Source organism: Ascochyta rabiei, chromosome 17 (genome assembly GCF_004011695.2).
Source record: "Ascochyta rabiei chromosome 17, complete sequence".
In the NCBI taxonomy this organism is placed as follows: Eukaryota; Fungi; Ascomycota; class Dothideomycetes; order Pleosporales; family Didymellaceae; genus Ascochyta; species Ascochyta rabiei.
In genome coordinates, this window is record NC_082421.1 from 892,543 (window position 1) to 912,646 (window position 20,104).

A 20,104-nucleotide genomic window follows, 5' to 3' on the forward strand; every position below is an offset into this window, starting at 1 on the left:
CGTTGCTTCCTGACGCTGTTGTGGGTGCGCGTGTCTTTCCTCGACAAAGCGGCGGCCCCGGAATTCCGTGTTTGAATCTGAATGCATACCCAGCATGGCGCAATGTGGTTTCTGACTTATGGGCATTTCCTTGGTATGTATACCATATACGCATGTTCAGTACGCCAACGTGCGCAAGCTTCGCTGAGTCGACTTTGAATTTCGGCACTGTTAGAAGATGGAGAGTAGCAGTTGCCTGCGTTCTGGTGCATGGTTCATCAACCGTACGCACACGCAGCAGCTCATCACCTACAGCATGGGTTATCTAGCAAAAGTTCTTCCAATACTCGATCTTTTATTACGTTGCCCCTGCCCCATCATCGATGATTCTATTGCGCGTCAGGCTCTGTTCGGAGCGCTATTGTCTTATCTGCTTTCGCAAGGTCTACAAGCCCCGTTTTCAGCCCCTGTTTGCTGGAGCAGGGGGTCGGCAACGAACAAAGCGGCGAGACTCAGCTGCACGCGTCCGCAGTGTGATTGTCAAGGGGATGCAACAGCAAAGCAGAAGGTTTGTTCTCCTCTTGTACGGATATAGAAGGAGGATACATTCCAAAACACATTCCTTGGTGATCAAAGACGAATGCGCAGACCACCCGCATGCGGTCGCGTTGGTGAGCCGCATCAAAAGAGTGACAGTTTCTTCGTGCGCATGTCGAACGTGCGTTTGTAATACTTGATTCGAAAGTGCTGCTTTCGCAGAAGTTGTCGTGGGAGTCTTACTAAAGAAGGGCTGCAAGATGCATAACATGCGGGAAACGACCATTACCACACGCAGCATAGGTATGGCATACAGCACCGAGTCATCGCCAACACGCGTTCTTGCCAACCTGCCGCCACCATACACGTGGACTGGTGCGCGAGCTGGGGAGCTTCGGTATGTTTTTTTTTAGGCAAGGGATTTCCCACCGTCGCACGACTCTTACGCAAATTGACAACCAACTCACAATCTCTCAGAGCGAACGCATCAGACTTTACATCTACCGTAACCCTTTACATCGGCCCCAAGCACACACCATTCAGCATCCACACTTCTCTCCTAACGACGCAGTCGCCCTACTTCCACGCCGCGCTTACTGGGTCCTTTATTGAATCAACCACGAAATCCATCACGCTTGACGATGTATTGCCCGATCATTTCCAGCTCCTCGTCTCCTGGCTGTACACTTCATCGATCCCTGCGCCGTTCAAAGACGGAAAACCGGCTTACTACACATTACTTCACCTGTACAGTCTTGCAGACAGAGTGTGTATGGAGGGTCTGAGGAACGCAGTCGTAGATCTGATTGCAGATTTGGCAGATCGGACCAACAGCGTGCTTACACCGAGCGATACGCGCATCTTGTATGAAGGGATCAGGGACTCTGCGCCGCTGAGGGAGCTCGTGTTGGATCTGTTTGCGTTCAAGAAGACAGATAGGCTGGTCGAAGGTCATGTGGATAGTTGGCATGCTGCTTTCCTCCGGGATCTATGTGTGTTGCTTAAGAGACCCTGCGGTCAGGCCATGGCCAGACACAGGCTGAGGATGTGGTGTCCGGAGAGTTGGCATGGCGCCAGGAGCTGTGACAACTGCCGCGGCGTGCTGCAGCCTAGGTTTGGCGCTGTCGCGTGCGACGACTGTTGCTTAAGCTTTTGTACCGGGTGCGTGGAGGCTGGTGTTGCCATGGCCGGGTGGGATGATGGGAGAGGAAAGAGCGAGGATGGTGATGCAGCTGACACGACAGACGGGGCCAGAGCGGAGTCGAAGGGGAGAAAGGGAGGGAAGTGGGAAGCCTGTAAGCCGTGGCGAGGTGCGAGGTGCGCGTTGTACCATGAGCATGCTGAGACAGAGAGGTGTGGCGATATCTTCATGGGAAGGTGATGAAGTGCAGGCAAGTACATTGACTTGATCTTGGAGTTGTGGCAGCATTTGCATAGCGTTCTGGAATTCTGTCATGGGTAGCATACACAGACACAAGTAATAGCAGACAATCGTCATCAACATGAGAATGGCGAATGGCTATTTGAGAGAAGAAGAGCATCGCTTAGTGGTATTTGTTTGTTTCCTCCAGTCGTTTCAATCATACATAGGGGTGGAGAATTGCCCACCAATATTTTACACGGCCTTTAGATACCTCCCAGATCGAGGCACATTATAAGTAATACAAAATTAAGTCGCGAGACACTTATGCGACGAAGCTCTTGACGTTATTCAACCACCTGATGTACTCCTTCTGCTCCTTGTGGTCAATGTAGTCGGGGATGAAGAGAGCCAGGCGGGTGTTGATGCCACGCTCCTCAAGGTACTTCTCAAGGAGAATCTGGAGGTCCTCATCGAGATTGTTGAAGGGAGGGCCGGTGTAGAGTGTCCGCCTTGCCCAATCCTTCTCGGCAGTCTGAGGGTCAGCAAGCTCGGCATCGGGGAAGTAGTAGAGGTCCTCGATCAGGAAGTCGCCGTCCTGAGCGGTAGCCTCGATGGCAAGAGCACCCTTGCCGGGGCGCTCGATGCGGATGCTGGCGTGAGCGGGGAAGCCCTGTTCGCCCTCACCCTCGCCCTCATAGTCGTCCACGAGTTCCTCGCGGTCGGCAGGCGCAACGCGGTCCTCAGGAGCCACACGGATGTTGCCATCTTTGGTGTTGCCCTGGTTGATGGCACCCTTGGTGTTGGCGCCACCGGACTGCACGTCCATGTCGGCGTCGTCGTACATGGCCTGATCCTCGAGAGCATCCTCGGGGTTTACGTCATTGTTGAGGTCGGCGGTTGTGAAGGTGATGCGGATCTTCTCGTCGCCGAAAGTGCGGGTCAGGACGACTTCCTGGTTGCCGGCCTTGTCCTCGAGCTGTGGGGGGTCAGTCAGATGTGCTGATGCGTGCGCAGGTAGGTTTCATACCGAAAAGGGGCTGTTCTCGAGGTACTCCTTGATGTTGGCAGACAGATCATCATCCTCCTTCATGCCCTCTTCCATGGAGATCTCGCTCTGGAGCTTTGCGACAAGCTCTTCATTGGCTGCAGATACGTTAGCTGTCCGGTAGAAATGCGGTGGATGTGTCTCGTCGTACCGCTGCTCTCTTGCCTCCTGACAGCAGAGATGTGGAACGAAGCTGTGAGCCTGGGGGCGGCCTGCGACCATGCTGGCTGGAAGGCGGCTGTCTGGCGAAACAGCGACGACTGCGGGCGCACAGCCTTGGTGAAGCGGGCAGCACGGGGTGCGGTGCGGGCGATGTTGCGGAGGGAAAGCATCTTGTGTGAGGCGCAAGGGCTGTCTTAGTCTTGATGGAGAGGGAAAGGCGAACGCTACGCTGGAGCTGCTGTGACGGGTAACTTTTCGTAGGGGCCCATGCGCGAGCCTTGACATCAGTGCTTGGCAGTCGCGACCGCGGCCAAAACAATGCTGGCCGCTATCGGCGTTCACACGGGCGTCATTCTTTCTCACACCACGTTGGCTGCACACAGTAGCTGTGCACTCTGTGTATCTTTGTTCTTCTTGGCCTTATGCTTGGTTCGCTGCCATTGTGTTTCTCACCTTCTGTGCGTCATAGCTACGACGGGTGACTCGGTGCAGCTCCAAGTTGAGCACACGACTCCAGACCGACACCACCTTTGCACTCCAGGCGTAGAAACTTCACAATGGCGGCTGCAACGACAGAAAAGAAAAAGGTAGTTTGCAAGCAAGCAAAGTCGTGCCGATAAGTGACTAAGCCATGATAGCCAAGTGCTATGCGCTCCATTCTCGCAGGTGCAACTGCGGGAGCCGTAGAGATTTGTAAGTCGAGACCAGGCTCAAACTTGACTTTCCAGCTAACATCGTATCCCAGCTATCACATACCCTGCCGAATGTACGCAAACCATGCAAGGCGATTGCCCATCCACCATCTAATCTCACCTCAGTCGCGAAAACACGATCCCAACTCAACCGAAGATTAGCAGACGGCAAGAAGCTGCCATGGCCGCCGTTTGGAAAACAGTGGTATGCTGGCTGCACAACGTTGATTATTGGCAATTCGTTGAAGGCGGGCATAAGATTTGTTGCCTTTGACATGTATAAGGACATGTTGTCAGATGCCGAAGGAAAGATTTCTGGGCCAGCGACTGTAATCGCAGGTTTCGGTGCAGGAGCAACAGAGTCTTTACTTGCTGTCACTCCCTTCGAGAGTATCAAAACACAGCTGTAAGACGCCAAGCTCGAGTACTGTGCACTCCCGCTTACAGAATCTACAGGATCGACGACCGCAAAGCAGCAAACCCTCGCATGCGCGGCTTCCTCCACGGCACTCGAATCATTGCCCAAGAAAAGGGTGTTCGCGGCTTTTTCCAAGGATTCCTTCCTACAACAGCCCGACAAGCCGCCAACTCGGCGGTCCGTTTCTCGAGTTATACTTCGCTCAAGCAGCTAGCGCAATCCTACGTTGCTCCCGGTGAAAAGCTTGGGGCTGTCAGCACATTTGGTCTTGGAGGCCTTGCTGGTATCATCACTGTCTACACTACCATGCCCATCGATACTGTCAAGACGCGAATGCAATCGATAGAAGCACGCAGCGCGTACAAGAACAGCTTCGACTGTGTAGCCAAGATCTTCAAGAATGAGGGTATCCTGACCTTCTGGTCTGGCGCTCTCCCCAGGCTGGGACGACTCATTCTCAGCGGTGGTATTGTCTTCACTATGTAAGTCTATCCAAATCCCTTGCACTATACCTCGCTTACCCTATCTTAGGTACGAGAAGTCCATGGAGATGATGGACAAACTTGACCCTCAAGGGCGGTACATTTAGACGGTTGGATTCGTGATGACCATGTAAGCAGGAACACCCAGAACAGCAAAGTAACAGAATACCCGAGACTCCAATATTCAACTTTAATCTGTATATATGCAAACGTCGATACAGGTCCTTTCACGAGCAAAACGTGTCAAACACATCAGTTGCTACTTGTCTTACTTATCGTGTCTACAAGGTAGTTCCACGCATCACTCTTACCAAACTTACGATCCTACACAGTGATTCTTTGCTTGTACAGGTTTGCATGTTGCGCCAAGATAAATATGCCGACTATGTTGGTGGTTCCAAAAGCCCATACAAAGAACGTTGTGGGTGGTAAGGCTGCCTTGCCTATGCATCATCATTTTAGTCGGTTCTATATGAGCACGGCTCTGGATCAACATGACTTATCCGACAGTGAACAGCGATACCAGCATTCGGCAGCGACTCAACGCAAAGAGCGTGGGATACCTGCAGTTGTTACTACGGAAATCCCACAGCTCGGAAGCGTAATTGGCAGCTTGTAGCAAATTGAATGATCGATCGCCTTCTATAATACCAGCTACAAGGGAGGTCGACTTTCAGCTAGATGATAGCTGCAAGATTATCTTCGGATACGATTTGGTATAGTCTAATGTTTCTTACGTCCCGCGGTTCTCACTATTGATATAAGATGTTCAAAGAGAACACCATTGTGAGAACAACGTAGAGGACGCCTCTAGACCTAGTTTAGTACTGACAACGTCCAATCGCCCTGAGAAACAGAAACGAGCAGCGGTAGAGGGCTTCGCGGCGATCCTATTTGGCCAAATGGCCGATGTTTTTTCCGGGCGATTTCCTCATGGTATCGCTTCTGTAGACGCGTCCAGGGCGCGAAGTGGGGTCGAGGTGGGCTTCTTGCTGTTCGTCTCTTTCTTAAGTCGACGTCGCCTACCTTGACCCAACACCTGGATAGGTATAACTCGAGGTCCCTGTAACAATGCAGAACGGACTGCGCTTGCATGTGGCCAAAAAAGCAGCAAGCAGAACTATCATAAGTACGCAATCGAGGTTGGCCTACGTCAGCACTCTTCAACATGGTGGGGTTGCTGATCGCGGAATCAATGGTATGCGAGCACGCAATCTAGACTAATGATCACAACAGGAAGCTCGACGAGTTGACACCATCTTGAGGAGATCGTTGTCTTGGGTCGGTAGGGGTGATGAGGGGTAGTTATAAAGATTTGCGATTGCGCACTCGTTGCTCACGTCGCACTCTTTACCATTCCTTTGGGACGGACATACGAACCTCAGATTCTTGGTAACTCCGTTCTCAGACACTGATTCTACTTGCATACAAAGAATTGTAGTTTGTCTGCAAGAGCCCCTACAATGGCACCTGCCTTGACTTCCTCGGCGCCCACAGCTCCCCATGAGCTGTCCAAGGGTCTCGCCAACAACAAAGTAGACAGGAGTATCTTTCCTGACGGCATCCGCACCTCAGGACAGCATGAGCCGCTCTTCGATCAACTTCGCCCATATGAAGATTTCCCAAAAGAGATCACCGGCCCCACTGCCTGGTCGAAAGCCGACTACCAGGACAACCCTGAGCGCTGGACACACGTATTTTCCGAGTCGGAAGTAGCCGAGATATCAAACGCTGCAGACGCTTTCATTTCATCGGGTACACCCTTGACTGGTATCACAAAGGAGAAGTTCCAGCTGCCAGAGTTCAGCAAGTTCCTCGAGCCTCTCCGCAAGGAGATCATTGATGGCAAAGGCTTCATCCTCTTCAAGGGACTGCCTGTTCTCGAGTGGGGAAACAAGAAGTCTGCTGTTGCATACATGGGTCTTGGAACATACCTCGGGTACTTTGTGAGCCAGAACTCGCGTGGACATGTTCTCGGACACGTCAAGGATCTCGGTGAGGATGCTACTCAGATCGACAAGGTGCGCATCTACCGCACCAACGCACGACAGTTCTTCCACGCCGACGATTCGGATCTCGTGGGTCTGCTGTGCATCGCAAAGTCGCTCGAGGGTGGTGAGAGCGATTTGGTCAGCAGCCACGAGGTATGGAACGTGCTGCAGAAGGAGCACCCAGATGTTGCGAAGCTGTTCACCGAGCCAATTTGGTACTTCGATCGCAAAGGAGAGACGAGTGAGGGCCAGCAGGAGTGGATCCGAACCAGTGTGTTCTACCTAGAGACTGGTGACAACCCGCGCGTGTACTCGAAGTAAGTTCATCTGCTACTCAAGCCAGTCACCATACTAACGCATATCAGGTGGGATCCGTACTACGTCAAGTCCCTGACACGCTTCAGCGATAAGGGCCTCATTCCTGCTCTTTCACCCGAGCAGGTTCGTGCTGCTGCCATCCTCGACGAGACCTGCCTGCGCCTCGCCCTGCACATGATCTTGGACATTGGTGACATCCAATTTCTGTCGAACAACCACGTACTGCACGCCAGGACAGCATATAAGGACTTCCCACCGCCGGCGCCCCGCAGGCATCTGATGAGGCTGTGGTTGAGCACACCTGAGGACGAGGGTGGCTGGAAGCTGCCCTTCCACGACAGCAAGGACAAGAAGAGGGGAGGTATCCAGGTGAACGACACACCACCTGTTGCACCCGAGGATGCGGAGTAAGAATGCGACAATGAGGCCGGCAGAGCCAGGGCTGTACAAGACTATAGATTTCTTGACCTCGATGATTTGATACCAATCCAAAATATGAACCGGCGTCTGATGTTTCCAAATGGTATCACGCTTCATTTGTGCATGGCTGCACTTTACCTATGCATACGCCCAGAGTTACCGAACGCCGTGCATGCTGCGGATATTTTCGCACGCGGTGACCGTTTTAGGTGAGCCTCGAGCGCTTCTTTTAAGGGCGTTCTAAGCATTATGCGAACCCTGTGCCCCGAGCCTCAACTTGTCGCACAGCGCAATTCCTGCCTCTTCTCAATCGCCCACTATTCCCTTGTCGCGTGCTTCCTCAATATTTGCGCCTACTGTGCCATTACATCTAGAATCCTCGGCCACGGCCACGTCCACCACCACCACCACGTCCACGACCGCCGCCGCCACGGCCTCGTCCACCGCGCCCTCGGTCACCTCCACGGCCTCCTCGGTCCGCCTCTTTCCTCGCCTTGTTCTTGGGCTTTGGCGCATCGTCAATGAGAAGCGTGTCTAATGGCAGCGAGTCGGGAAGGATGATGTAACGGACTGTCGAACCGCGCACGGTCATGGTGTCGAGAGTTACGGTGTCGCGGCTCTTAGGTGTGTATTTGACGGCTCGTAGCGCAACGTTCATGAGCGGGGAAACAGAGGTGATGGTACCGTTGACGATGGTTCCGTTCTTGAGCTCGACTGTGACAGTCTCGTTCTGGCATTTCATGAGAAACCTGTCGCAATGTTAGTTACGTTCAGACGCGTTCTTTCGCGTCTGCGCACCTGACGAGCTTCATGATTTCGACTATTCTCTCTTGTTGATCTTGTAAGGAGTGGTCTTTGAATGGTCGATTGGGCGCAGCGTGTTTGCGATCGTGTTGCGGCTATGATGTGAGGTTGGCCGGTGGGGACATTGAAGCTCTGTCCAGAAATTACGGCCAGGCAAAGACTTGGCATCACTGTCACGTGCGGCATTCGTTCACACATACTCTATGTTGCTTCAAGAAGCCCATCTACACGCATGTCCCCTTCAATACTTATTTCCGCTAAAGTAGTCGGTAATCTTGATGCTGTGCATGGGGCCCTGAGCCATTTCTACTACTCTGACTTAGACAGTTTCCAGTGCGGCATTGTTCCACACCTCGGGTCAAACCCAAATTCACTTCCCCGCGTTATGATGAAGTGCACGTCAGTGACGTCGGTTACAACGGGCTTGACCTCATTGGCGTATTACCACACCCGCTCATGCTGATAAACGTATAAGACGATGGATGTGACGGGCAGATCCCCCTGTCGAACTCCTGCGATCCTTCCAGAGCAACCATGACATCTGCTTTGACGAAGCCCAGCGTCTCAGGCGAGAAGTTCGAAGTTCTCAACGACACTGCTGGAACGCACATCGATGCCGTCGCTGAAAAAAGGCTGTTGCGAAAATGCGATCTCTACGTACTGCCGCCGTTATTCGTGCTCTTCTTGTTAGCCTTCCTGGACAGTCAGTCTCTCAGTCACAATCTCATGATTACACTGATATAGTTGCAGGGACTAATATTGGAAATGCCAGGATCCAAGGTCTCGAAGCCGACCTTGACATGCATAGCAATGACTACAACATAGCGCTCTTTATTTTCTTCATCCCGTACATCCTCTTCGAAGTCCCGTCGAATCTAGTCTTGAAGAAACTGGCTCCTTCCACGTGGCTATCTCTAATCATGGTCTTATGGGGTATTGCAACGATCGGCATGGGTTTGGTCCGTAATTTCGAAGGTTTGATTGCCATGCGTGTCTTATTGGGCTTCTTCGAAGCTGGACTGTTTCCTGGTAGGCATGATCTTCGTCTTGCAGCACGTTATTGACACTGAGACTGCAAAGGTTGTGTCTACCTCATTTCCATGTACTACAAGCGCTATGAGCTACAATGGCGCCTGACGCTCTTTTTCACAGCTTCAATCATTGCTGGAGCCTTCGGCGGCGTAAGAATATCTGTCCTTTTCAACATAACTTCCATTGACACCTTTCAGTTGCTCTCGTTTGCGATTGCAAAGATGGATGGCATCGCCGGCTACGGTGGCTGGAGGTGAGGGGCTTTCTACAGCGACCATGAATCTATATTGATCCGAAAACGCAGGTGGATCTTCATCATCGAAGGGATTGTCACGGTTGTTGCAGGCTTCGTCACCAAGTTCTGGTGCACAGATTGGCCAGAAACAGCACGCTTCCTCACCGAAGACGAGCGCGCACTGCTCATCGCACGCCTCAGCGCAGACACCGGGGACGCAGTCATGAACCGTCTTGACAGAAGGGCTGCTCGTCGCATATTCTCTGACCCCAAGATCTATCTGGGAGTTTTGGCATACTTTGGTGAGATATCCATCCTCGGCTCCTGTTGGCTCTTCAAAGTTAACCCACGTGCGTAGGCGTCGTCAATACAGGCTACGCCGGCTCTTTCTTCGTACCAACAATCGTCAAAGAGCTTGGCTACACGTCTTCCGTAGCGCAAGTCCGCTCCATCCCAATTTTTGTCGTTGCAACCATCACCGCCGTTATCGCAGCATACCTGTCCGACCGCTTTCGAAACCGCTACTGGCTCACTATGCTCGGTCTAGTGATTGCATCAATCGGCTACATAATGCTGTTGGTTCAAGACAACCTCTCCGCTGGGGTCAAGTACTTTGCACTGTTTTTGATTGTTCCTGGTGGCTACATCACGCAGCCTATAGTACTCGTATGGATGTCGAATTTGGTATCCGGGCACTACAAACGCTCCATCAGCTCAGCGATGCAAGTTGGTTTTGGTAACATTGGTGGAATTGTGGCGTCGAATGTGTTCTTCAAGACGGAGGCACCCAAATATCCTACTGGATATGGAGTTAGTCTGGGAATGCTGTGGATTTGCGGTGCTGCGTGTACAGCGCTGTTCTTCCTGGTCAAAATTGAGAACAAGAAGAGAGATAGAGGCGAAAGGGACTGGAGGCTGGAGGAACCAGACGCGGATAACCTTGGAGACGATCATCCACACTTCAGATTGACGACGTAGATGCATTTGCTATCATAGCGGTCATTCTTGAACACCTGCACGTAGTCATTCGTCCTGCATGGTGAAATATGTGAGTAAAACAAATCGTATTCAAATGACTCTAAGCGTGGCAATGGAATCGGCGGACATGTCATGGATAGAAAAGAAAACGGTCAATGTTCTATCCGACAACTCACTCTATACTCATACGATCAAATATCCGGGACCAGCCTAGCTACAATTGTCACAGCTGATCCAGGCCTGACGAGGCTTCTTCTCGGGCTTCTTCTACCATCAGAGTGATACACGATCGAAAGTAACATCGCGCTCATTCAGCCCGCCCCTCTTACGTTTCTTTGCTTGTGTGGTCATACTCAAAGTTCGCATGATCAATTGTCTTGGGTCTGTTATACTATGATCGTAAGTGGTAGCGACCTGACGGCCTGGCTTCGAGAAGGTTGTGCAATTCTGCTCGGTTGCACAAGGTCTCGGTGGCTGGCGAAATCGTTATTTGACATGAAGGCTTAGCTGCAGTCGAGACTTAATCTGGCAGCCGACATTGCAACGGTCGCAAAGGACAACCAGCCACCAATTTTGGCATTTGGCGACAAAGTCACCAGCCAGTGAGCACTGGAGATCCGCGCCAGCTCTGTGTCGTCTGTGCCGTCTCGCCATCATTTTCAAGGGTCTCAAGTCAGGTGAGCATGAGGACCTCGGTATTTGAGGCTCCAGATGTACGCATTGAGCCGCGTACGTCGTACTCACCACTGCGCCTGCCGATCAGAAGAGCTGCATGGCCTTCCTCGAGACCTGCATAGCCGTCCTCGTGGCTGGGACGATCCGAAATTGGCGAGACAGCGTCCGGAATGATATTCCAAGCGGACACTTGCCTCACTGAAACAACGAGGAATGAAACCTGCAGGTACCAAGGGAGCAAATTCGGGAGTGGTGCGCGGCCAAGGGAGGGTCCGGCTGCGGGGTATGTAAAGTGCGGTCGTCCGCTGGAGATGAGGTGTCGTAAAATCGAGGGATCCAGGACATTCGTTAACGCAGACGAGAATGTTGGTAAGTAGCAGAGAGAGCGATGCAGTTGAAAGGAAGCCGGGCTGACATTGCTAGCGCGCACGTTCATTACAGTGGTTTTGCCTCACCATCGCTCTTCTTTCGGCAACTGCATTCGCACAAACCTCGACGTCGCAAGATGATTGCGACTGGTACTGCTGGATAGAAGGGAGACTAGACGCCCTCGAGCAGCAAGTTGCTAAATTGACTGCGGTTATCGTAAGTTCAGACCTGGCGTCACTTCAGTTCGCGCAAATAGAACTGTAAGCGAGACTGCTTTGATCATCGAGCAAGATCTGAGCAAAACACTCTCAGAACCTAGGGCCGTAATAAAGGTAGCTGACACTGTCTAGTATCCTGGTGGATCAAACAACGGCAACGAGCCATCTTATACACAACAACCCCCACAACATGTTACAAGTACTCCATCGCGCCACTCGACGACGTTTGGCAACCCATATGTAAGTTTTGCTAGTTCTGCATTTTGGCTCGTAGACTGATCCTGCTTTTGAAGACAACCACAGCATACAATGGCTATCCTACGAACCCTAGACCGACGACGACAACAACCAAAGAAGTCGTGTCAGTATCCACGACAAGTCAGGCTTCATATCCAACAGACGTGAGCTCGCATGATGGGTACCGAGCCATAGGCTACTTTGGAAACTGGGACATCTACGCACGAAAGTTCTTCCCTCAGAACATTCCAGTTGAGAGACTTACCCATGTCTTATACGCATTCGCCGATAACAAGGACGATGGTACAGTCTTCTTTACAGACACCTACGCCGACACCGACATCCACTACCAAGGCGACTCTTGGTCAGAAGCAGGGAACAATGTCTACGGCGCTGTAAAGCAACTCCAGCTACTGAAGCAGAAGAACCGCAACCTCAAAGTCATGCTCAGCATCGGAGGCTGGACATACACCAATACTAACAAGCACATGGACACGCCCGCCTCCACTGCCGCCGGTCGCAAGAAATTCGCCGACAGCTGCGTGGCCATGATCCGCGACTATGGCTTCGACGGCATCGATATCGATTGGGAGTACCCGCAGGATACTACGCAGGGCGGTCAGCTCCTCGAACTCCTCAAAGCCATCCGCAAAGCCCTCGACGATTATGCCTCGACCCTTATCTACGAAGACGGCCACGGCAGCTCCGAACAGCCCCACTTCGAACTCTCCATCGCAGCACCCGCTGGGCAGTCCAACTACAAGAACATGCCTCTCCACGATATTAGCCAGGTGCTCGACTTCATCAACCTCATGACCTACGACTATGCAGGCTCATGGGACAAAGCATCCGGCCACGCACAAAACCTGTTCAAATCGACCTCCAACCCGGCGTCGACGCCGTACAACACATTCGACGTGGTGCAAGCCTACCTGTCCGCAGGCGTGCCCGCCTCCAAGGTAAACCTGGGCATGCCGCTGTACGGGCGCGCCTTCACCAACACGGCGGGCCTGGGCCAGCCGTACAATGGCAACGGAAAGGGAACGTGGGAGGCGGGCGTGTACGATTGGAAGGATCTGCCTCTTCCCGGCGCGAACATGTACTACGATCAGGAGGCGGGCGCAACCTACAGCTACGACAACAGCACAGGTATGCTGGTTAGCTTCGACACCGTGGATATGGCGCTCATGAAAACGGACTGGCTGAAGAAGACGGGGCTGGGTGGCGCCATGTGGTGGGAGGTTAGTGGAGATCGGTATGATGGCACGGGGCTGATTGATAATGTGGTCAGCTCTTTGGGAGGCAGGGATGGGTCTGGTTTGGAGCAGAAGAGTAACTGGTTACGTTACCCTGATAGTAAGTTTGACAACGTCAAGGCGTTTGATGGGTAGGTAGATTCTGTGTGGGAGTTATGTTTCTTTGCATTTGGGGGCGTTTGTTCATGCATATTGAGGGGATTGTTTGAATTTGGGGTGGTGCGGTATAGACTGCGTTACATAGGTAGATCGTTTGAAGCACAGATGCTTGCTTGGACAAGTACCGAGATGAACGACAGATCCGTGATGCGTCGTTTCATGGTAGTGGAGACACTGCATTGACCTCGATGTTGGCATGGAGAACCTCGGCTAGGGCTGGCCAGTCGTCCAATGCTGCTGCAAACTCAGCGGAGCGAGATGGAGATGAAAAGTTTTGTTGATTTGTAGGATATCGCTAAAGTGTGGGCGATGCAAAGCATGCTCAGGCCCTGAAAGGCCCAACCCAAATGCCAAAGTATGTACGCCTCTCCGAACCAGAATAGGTACAGAATGCGTGCCTTTAACGCCAGCCCAGCCGTGCGCCTGGATTCCTGCTCGCAAAACCACTCTCCACGTCTCACTGCCGCGTGGTCTCGTTTGGAGAGCAGTTGTCAGATGGAGGAAGTAGCCGGTGATAGCTCTCCTCGCCTGCCAGATTTGCTTCTCTGTGCTCCAAGAAGGTGCGTATCCGCTCATCGCGATCACCGCTCATGGTGGCATGCCTCGACCGCTGATACACGCTACTCGCTTCTCTATGCACCTGGTCTCTCTTCTCGACCACGGAGCTGTGGAAGCCGGAGAAGCGCGTACCCTGCATGACGCCGCCAAGGGCCACAAAGGCAAACAACAGCGACATAAATGTGAAATTGCTCATCTGGATCGCTCGCTCCTTCTGCCCCCCACCCTCGTTGTTCTCGCCGTACCAGCGCTCCCAGTCCTCCCAGGTCGCATTGCTGCGAGGATCCGTGTTCCACTTCTTTCTGTCAAACTCCCAGTCGTAGGGGTTGTGGGAATGTCCGCTGGAGGTAGGTGTGCGGTGATGGCCGGCCCAGCCCGCGCCCCACGCATCGTACGCTTTCCGTTTCTCGGCATCAGAGAGGATGTCGTGGGCGGCGACCAGCATGCGGTATCGCTCAAGGCGTACAGCGAGTGGGAGATGGTGGGCAGAGGAACCGGGGTGGCAGCGATCGGGGTGGTAGAGCTTGACCAGGGCGTAGTAGCGGTTCTTTTTGTACGCATCGCCCTTGTTGCAGTTCAAGATCTGATAGGGCGTGGGCGTTGTGTGGGGGCGGATGGCCTCGGGCCAGTTGAGGAGGTCTGCATCATCGCTGTTGGCGTGCTGGGCATATGTGCGCGCGGTTGTCGTGTGCTGAGGTTTCGAGATATGATGACGACATGACTGTGGCGGCGAGGCGTGGGCGTAGCAGAGTGGCGCGAAGGCGTTGGCGTAGGACGAGAGGAGGATGGGCGACTTCTTGGGCAGCATCCTCGCGCGAGGTCTTCTGCAGACGCGTGTGCATGGCCAGGTGTTGGGCTGGGCGAGTGCAGTGAGACACTCGAGCCGTGGTGGGGAGGCGTGAACGGTGGGAGCTAGCAGCGGAGCGGCGGAGATAAGCCGGTAAGGTCCCTCTTGCCCCCGTACCTCTTGCAGGAGCAAGGAAGGGACCACCGGGGTCTGGACACGAGACGGCTCGTCTGCTCTAATCTGCTTGCGGGATGTGCCGCTAATCTGCTTGCAGTATCATGTGACCCCTTCACAAATGCACAGCGAGTCCTCCTTCTGCACCTCCGGCATCCTCCACCGCGTGCTTCCCACGCTGTTGTGTCAGGTGCCGGCCATAGGTGCCGCTCCCGACGCTTCCGCCCCCCTCCAGTTTGCTGCACCTCTCAACCGCGCGGGCGCCAGTGCGGACCCGGGGACTCCAAGGTTTACATGCTTCACTCTGGGTTTGAGTGCCTCGCTTAGCCTCCATCTGCTCCTGCCATCTCTGTATACGACTGTCGCTTTTGAGCCAAACGCATCAATTGAGCGCCTGAAGCGGTTGGCAGCCTCCCGTAGGACTGGTCTTGCTCCTGTCCGAAGTGGGTGTTCTGTGGACTCGCCGGGTGATGGACCTTTGTTGCATGGTTTGCGCTAGCTCGTGCCTTGCGCCTGCCTGTTATATACTCTCGTCTCCTTTGACCATCGGCCTTTTCAGTCACCATGCTGGCTACACAACACGTCCCAGACCCAGCAATGAGGGATCTGGAGCAAGAGCTCGCGCGTACCATGGCGCGAGCGTATGACAGCAATCGCCAAGCACGTGAGGGCTTTTTCCATCTCACTCGGCGCATGGACAACGACGAGGATGACCAGTTCGATGTCGACCATACAATCCTAGACTTTCTGGCCTACAAGGCGACAGCTACCGTGTTCGAATGGCAGGCCTGTGAGAACAGGTGGGAGCGTGACCTGCCCAACGCTCTGGTCACCATGACTGCTGGTATGTGGAATTTATTCTTATCAAAGACACCAACAGTGGCTCACTGACTGTGTGCAGAGTGGAGGTTTTTCATGTCAAACGTCCACCAAGGCCGCCGCCTCAGCAGTCTGGCAACTTTCCGTTCACGACTCCTGCAGTTCTCACTCTTGTTCACCCATCGCTATCACCCATCACAAACATGGACGAACAAGGAGTCTCTCCAAAGACTGCGCGATGTAAACGACAGTCGACGTCAACTGTGGCAGAACGCACACAGCCCCGACGAACCGGCTTGCACGAAAAGCCCACTGTCAGACAATGAACTAGAGTCCGTTCGAAGGCGCCGTACAACGGCTTTGGGCCTACCCTCAAGCTTCCGCCTCGACATGTGCAGCGAGAGGGGTCGGCCCTCACTCCACGAACTGCTTCCGTTGTTCGTGGAGCTCACTGCTGCACGCGCGAATCTTGGTGATGATTGGCAGCCTACGTCGGATTGGTTTGAATTGGCTGGCCAATTTATGCTACAGGCTGTCATCGATCGACATCTCGTTGATCGGGAATGCCAACCAGCAGCGATTATATCCATCTTCGCGTTTGGCAGCGTGGGTGCTGAGCGTGAAGACGGCGAAGGAACTGACATCACAGCCATGCGAAGGTTGTTCTGCAGAGAAAACCAACCAACTGAAGAGCTCCCGGAATGGACAGCCATCCGGCGTCGATACATCAGAGAAGTACGTCAGGAGTCCTGGGCAAGATATGTGTGAGAAAGTGAACTGACTGGATGCAGGTGGCAGCCATACGTACTTTTGAAAAGATCGAAGACGACCATTCATACATCGAGTTTCAAGAAAACCTGCTCTCATTCCTGCAACATCTGCACGATAGCACTGTCAAACCTGATCTGGTACAAGTCGAGGAAGGACGTATCAACATCGATGGCAACGAGCTTTCCGAAAAGGAATCAAGAGACATGATCCGGCGCATGAGGCTTTAACCCATGTAATTCTACAGCGTATCCGTTTGGAGACTGTCATTAGAGGACAGTGTGTTCTAGCATTCCAGTTTTACGATACCATTGCACTATACAGCGTTGATGAACAAGCTTATATTACTACTTCATCCTATTTGTCCATTTCAAACATCGCAACACACACTGTCCTCTTAATTTTCTCATCAATCTTACACACTATCTGGGATCCAGCGCGACAACCTCGATCTCCACCCTCATATCATCTTCCCCGAGTCTGGTAACACCCACACAAGTCCATATTGGCTGATGGCTAGGCATCCACCTTTTGAAGTTCCTCGTCATAGCTGCAAGAGCTTCATTGTTGGTCGGCACATGGTACGAGTTGACACGGAAGACCTGCGACCAGCCTTATCTACCGGCATCACGTAGGTTGTGCTCCAAATTCTCGAAAGCTTGGTCGATTTGCGCGTTGATCTCGAGGAGGAATTCGCCTGGTTCGCGGTTCCAGCCGCCTATAGTTTGTCTCAGTTACGAACAGAGTATAGCAAGAGGAAATTGTGACCGTGTCGTCAACGACGAGCCAAGATACGCTTCCCCAGCCTAGCTCATCGCAGCTGCAGCTGGACCGTCAACATCAGCCATTGATTGGAATGCTACAATAGTGCGATGGTACGCGACCGGCTTGCTTAACATGCCTTACGAGGTCCATCGATTGCCAATACAGCGAAGAAGCCAGCGATGGGCGCAAGCCAGCTTCCAAGCCACATGTGCAACTGCTTCGAGACCGTATAGGGCTGCTAGAATGCATATTGAGATCACAATATATTGACGTTGATGTTGCGGTTGCAAACCTTCAAGCCGAAGAAGTCGATGGCTTATTGTTGAAAGCCAACGGCCGCAACGCTACCACCGCGCAGGCCGAAGAAGTGTGCACTGCATCTGAGGGTACCTTATCGCTTGATGAGTCCATCAACTTCGATCGACAGGGAGAGGCTCACTACTTTGGTCCTACTAGTGGCCGCTTGGGTTTCCAAGACTGTAAATTATGCTCCAGGTTGGATAAGCACATCCGACTCGTAGCCTTGACTAACGATCTGAACAGTAAGAGTTACAATTTGTGGCAGCTTTCTTAATCCAGGGAACCTTGTACGTAGCGCAAGCAGTAACGACGAGCTTTTGTACCGTACCAAATCTCATTTTAACCCGTCCGTGTTGGGAGTTGAGAACTGGTTCTAAGACCTACCTGATGAGCTCAGGCTGGAGACTGCTAATTGAGCGAATACATTCCCACAAGCGTACATGCTTCATATGGCCTTCCACACAACTCTCGTCCTTCTCGGCAACGCGATGCTGGCCAGCAATGCACGCGCAACACCCGTGCATGTTTACAATACGAAGCTATCCAGCAAGAAAGCCAGCTGTGTATGTTACGAAGCAGCCACACATATCTACATCACTGCGAAGAAGTACCGATATGCGTTTGGCAGCTTCCGTAGGAGCCCAATATCGGCTACACATTGCCTGCTCTCAGCGGCTCTCGTACTCATTCAAGTAGCGAGCATCGAGAACACGGACATTGAGCGACGAGCTACTACAACGAACATCGACCTGTGTCTCCAGTGTCGAGAAGAACTATCAGCTTCCTGGAGCCCAGCAGGACGCATGCATAAAAACCTCACGTTCAGGGTTCAAAAGTTAGGCGAGTGTGGCAGCGTAGCGCCCAAAAAGCAGAAAGCAAATAGCCAGCAGTCACATATGGTTAACTGTAACACTCAGGCTGCACTCAGCAAACCTTGCTATAGTGGAGAGAGCTTCCTGAAAGATACCGATATCGATGAACAGAACACCATGTCGAAATTCATGCTAGACGGTACCCATGGATTCCACGAAGCTACGAGTGATACAACCCTAGTCCATGGATTTCAATTCATGGAAGAGCCGTTGGACCCTGTTTGGCCTGACCCTGCTTTCTGGGGCATTTATGGGATAGAGCTCACAGACTTGTCTCCACTCTCAGATATCTTACTTCGAGACGGCACTCAACTTGAACGCGACCGTGCCGTACACGCGATCCTCCAAGCCAACTGTAAGTCTTGGTGCACATCAGTCACTATCTTGGGAGCGAAGCGGGCGTAGTTGGGCTCGTTGTGTTACAAGCGAAAGTTGCGAGGAGTAGAGTGCAAACTCTTCCCATGTCGGCATGTTGTTGCCTCGGTCAAAGCAGCGTAGAGCTGTACGAAGATCCCTTCATTATTTATCGATGCCACTGTGTCATCGCCTATTGTGTCTTTCAAGCGTGGCTATGACAAAACAGTACCAGTTCACGCAAAGACAAATACCAAAGGCCAAGAAATAGACAGACGAGGAAAACATCCCAATCACTTTGTACAGCTTCGGTTGGTCCGACATACAAGCCAGGGTACTTACTGTCAAACACGATGATGCTCCACTTGCATCAGCTTCGCATGAGGCAGCAAGAAGAAGCTCTGACGCACTCACCTACGCATCCATTTCCGTGTATACACGCAACCCCTGGCAAGCCAGACAGATATCGACATGCCCAACCAGCGTTCCCGTATCCTTGCAGCCCCCACATCTCCCCTCTGTGTGCTTCTCTGTCCACGACAAATACAACCTGACCAGCTCAACTTCCCGACAGCGATAGCACGTCCATTGGGTATCGCAGACGCAGCCTCGACGACCAACGCCGTTTGACCGTACGGCTTTCGTAGCGCATTCATCGCACAGTGGTACCCGCGCCCCTCGCGCTGCGATAAACGCACAACCACACGACATACTCCATTGCATCTGATGGCTGACGCGACAGCCTTTACACACGCGGAAGGGCGCGTCGTCTTGCGGATGAGTCGCGCACGGCCTGAGCTCGCCCCAGTGTCTGCTCATGCCGGGCAGAAGGTGCTGGTCGCACGCGACGGCTGGTTGCGGCGGGTGTAGTGCAAAGTCATTTAGCTTGTCGTCGTTGAATCGGCGCATGAAGGCGAGGAATGTCTGCTCGATGCGTTGGGCTTCGGTCTCTTGCTCTGCTACTTGCGCGTCCCATGCTTCCACAAGGTGAGGGTAAAGGTATGAGATGACAGTCTTGTTGATCGAACGCGGTTCTTCGGTGATGATGCCGGCAATGTCGGGCTCAAAGCATACGCGCCAACTGTCGTCGCAATCTTCCATGATAACATGCGGTGTAGAGTGAAGTGGTACTGATTCGATGGTAGAGTCCATGTGGTGTCAAGGTTGTGTAGATGCGGCAGAGAAAACAGCCTTTGTATTGCGTATTGTACTTTTCAGGTCTTTCACCTTCACTCTTTATTGCTGTGGACGTTCACCTGGTGTCCACAGACTATTCACATAAGTCGCGAACAACAAAGTGCTGCCGAAGTAGATTAGTGTTTCATCCGATCCCACAC

At 52.7% G+C, this 20,104-nt stretch overlaps 9 protein-coding genes across 9 annotated transcripts, besides 3 other annotated features; 6 read left to right on the plus strand and 3 right to left on the minus strand.

The window, feature by feature from the left end:
* Positions 1-785: 785 nt before the first annotated feature.
* Positions 786-1,897, plus strand: EKO05_0009698 (uncharacterized protein; the record flags this gene model as incomplete). Its single annotated transcript, XM_059637599.1, has 2 exons — positions 786-913; positions 994-1,897. The coding sequence occupies 2 exons, from the start codon at positions 786-788 to the stop codon at positions 1,895-1,897; spliced, it is 1,032 nt and encodes a 343-aa protein (XP_059493582.1).
* Positions 1,898-2,201: 304 nt separating this feature from the next.
* On the minus strand, positions 2,202-3,256 carry EKO05_0009699 (Mitochondrial acidic protein mam33; the record flags this gene model as incomplete). The annotated part of the gene is made up of 3 exons (XM_038942539.1): positions 2,202-2,855; positions 2,907-3,022; positions 3,076-3,256. 3 exons carry the CDS (start codon positions 3,254-3,256, stop codon positions 2,202-2,204), a joined length of 951 nt encoding a protein of 316 aa, XP_038795078.1.
* A 387-nt stretch (positions 3,257-3,643) lies between these two features.
* EKO05_0009700 (uncharacterized protein) lies at positions 3,644-4,785 on the plus strand (the record flags this gene model as incomplete). The annotated part of the gene is made up of 6 exons (XM_038942709.1): positions 3,644-3,673; positions 3,725-3,779; positions 3,832-3,852; positions 3,905-4,184; positions 4,235-4,678; positions 4,728-4,785. 6 exons carry the CDS (start codon positions 3,644-3,646, stop codon positions 4,783-4,785), a joined length of 888 nt encoding a protein of 295 aa, XP_038795079.1.
* A 1,356-nt stretch (positions 4,786-6,141) lies between these two features.
* On the plus strand, positions 6,142-7,398 carry EKO05_0009701 (uncharacterized protein; the record flags this gene model as incomplete). The annotated part of the gene is made up of 2 exons (XM_038942403.1): positions 6,142-6,986; positions 7,035-7,398. 2 exons carry the CDS (start codon positions 6,142-6,144, stop codon positions 7,396-7,398), a joined length of 1,209 nt encoding a protein of 402 aa, XP_038795080.1.
* Positions 7,399-7,777: 379 nt separating this feature from the next.
* EKO05_0009702 (Sm snRNP core protein Smd1) lies at positions 7,778-8,219 on the minus strand (the record flags this gene model as incomplete). Its single annotated transcript, XM_038942739.1, has 2 exons — positions 7,778-8,156; positions 8,206-8,219. 2 exons carry the CDS (start codon positions 8,217-8,219, stop codon positions 7,778-7,780), a joined length of 393 nt encoding a protein of 130 aa, XP_038795081.1.
* Positions 7,791-7,852: a tandem repeat.
* Positions 7,853-7,876: a tandem repeat.
* A 526-nt stretch (positions 8,220-8,745) lies between the features above and the next one.
* EKO05_0009703 (uncharacterized protein) lies at positions 8,746-10,456 on the plus strand (the record flags this gene model as incomplete). The annotated part of the gene is made up of 6 exons (XM_038942657.1): positions 8,746-8,914; positions 8,962-9,240; positions 9,292-9,392; positions 9,441-9,496; positions 9,548-9,780; positions 9,837-10,456. 6 exons carry the CDS (start codon positions 8,746-8,748, stop codon positions 10,454-10,456), a joined length of 1,458 nt encoding a protein of 485 aa, XP_038795082.1.
* A 1,038-nt stretch (positions 10,457-11,494) lies between these two features.
* EKO05_0009704 (Chitinase) lies at positions 11,495-13,346 on the plus strand (the record flags this gene model as incomplete). Its single annotated transcript, XM_038942662.1, has 4 exons — positions 11,495-11,500; positions 11,555-11,716; positions 11,851-11,958; positions 12,012-13,346. The coding sequence occupies 4 exons, from the start codon at positions 11,495-11,497 to the stop codon at positions 13,344-13,346; spliced, it is 1,611 nt and encodes a 536-aa protein (XP_038795083.1).
* A 481-nt stretch (positions 13,347-13,827) lies between these two features.
* EKO05_0009705 (J domain-containing protein 1) lies at positions 13,828-14,736 on the minus strand (the record flags this gene model as incomplete). Its single annotated transcript, XM_038946916.1, has 1 exon — positions 13,828-14,736. One exon carries the CDS (start codon positions 14,734-14,736, stop codon positions 13,828-13,830), a length of 909 nt encoding a protein of 302 aa, XP_038795084.1.
* Positions 14,657-14,702: a tandem repeat.
* A 717-nt stretch (positions 14,737-15,453) lies between the features above and the next one.
* EKO05_0009706 (uncharacterized protein) lies at positions 15,454-16,706 on the plus strand (the record flags this gene model as incomplete). The annotated part of the gene is made up of 3 exons (XM_038942586.2): positions 15,454-15,733; positions 15,791-16,443; positions 16,500-16,706. 3 exons carry the CDS (start codon positions 15,454-15,456, stop codon positions 16,704-16,706), a joined length of 1,140 nt encoding a protein of 379 aa, XP_038795085.2.
* Between the last annotated feature and the right edge of the window lie 3,398 nt (positions 16,707-20,104).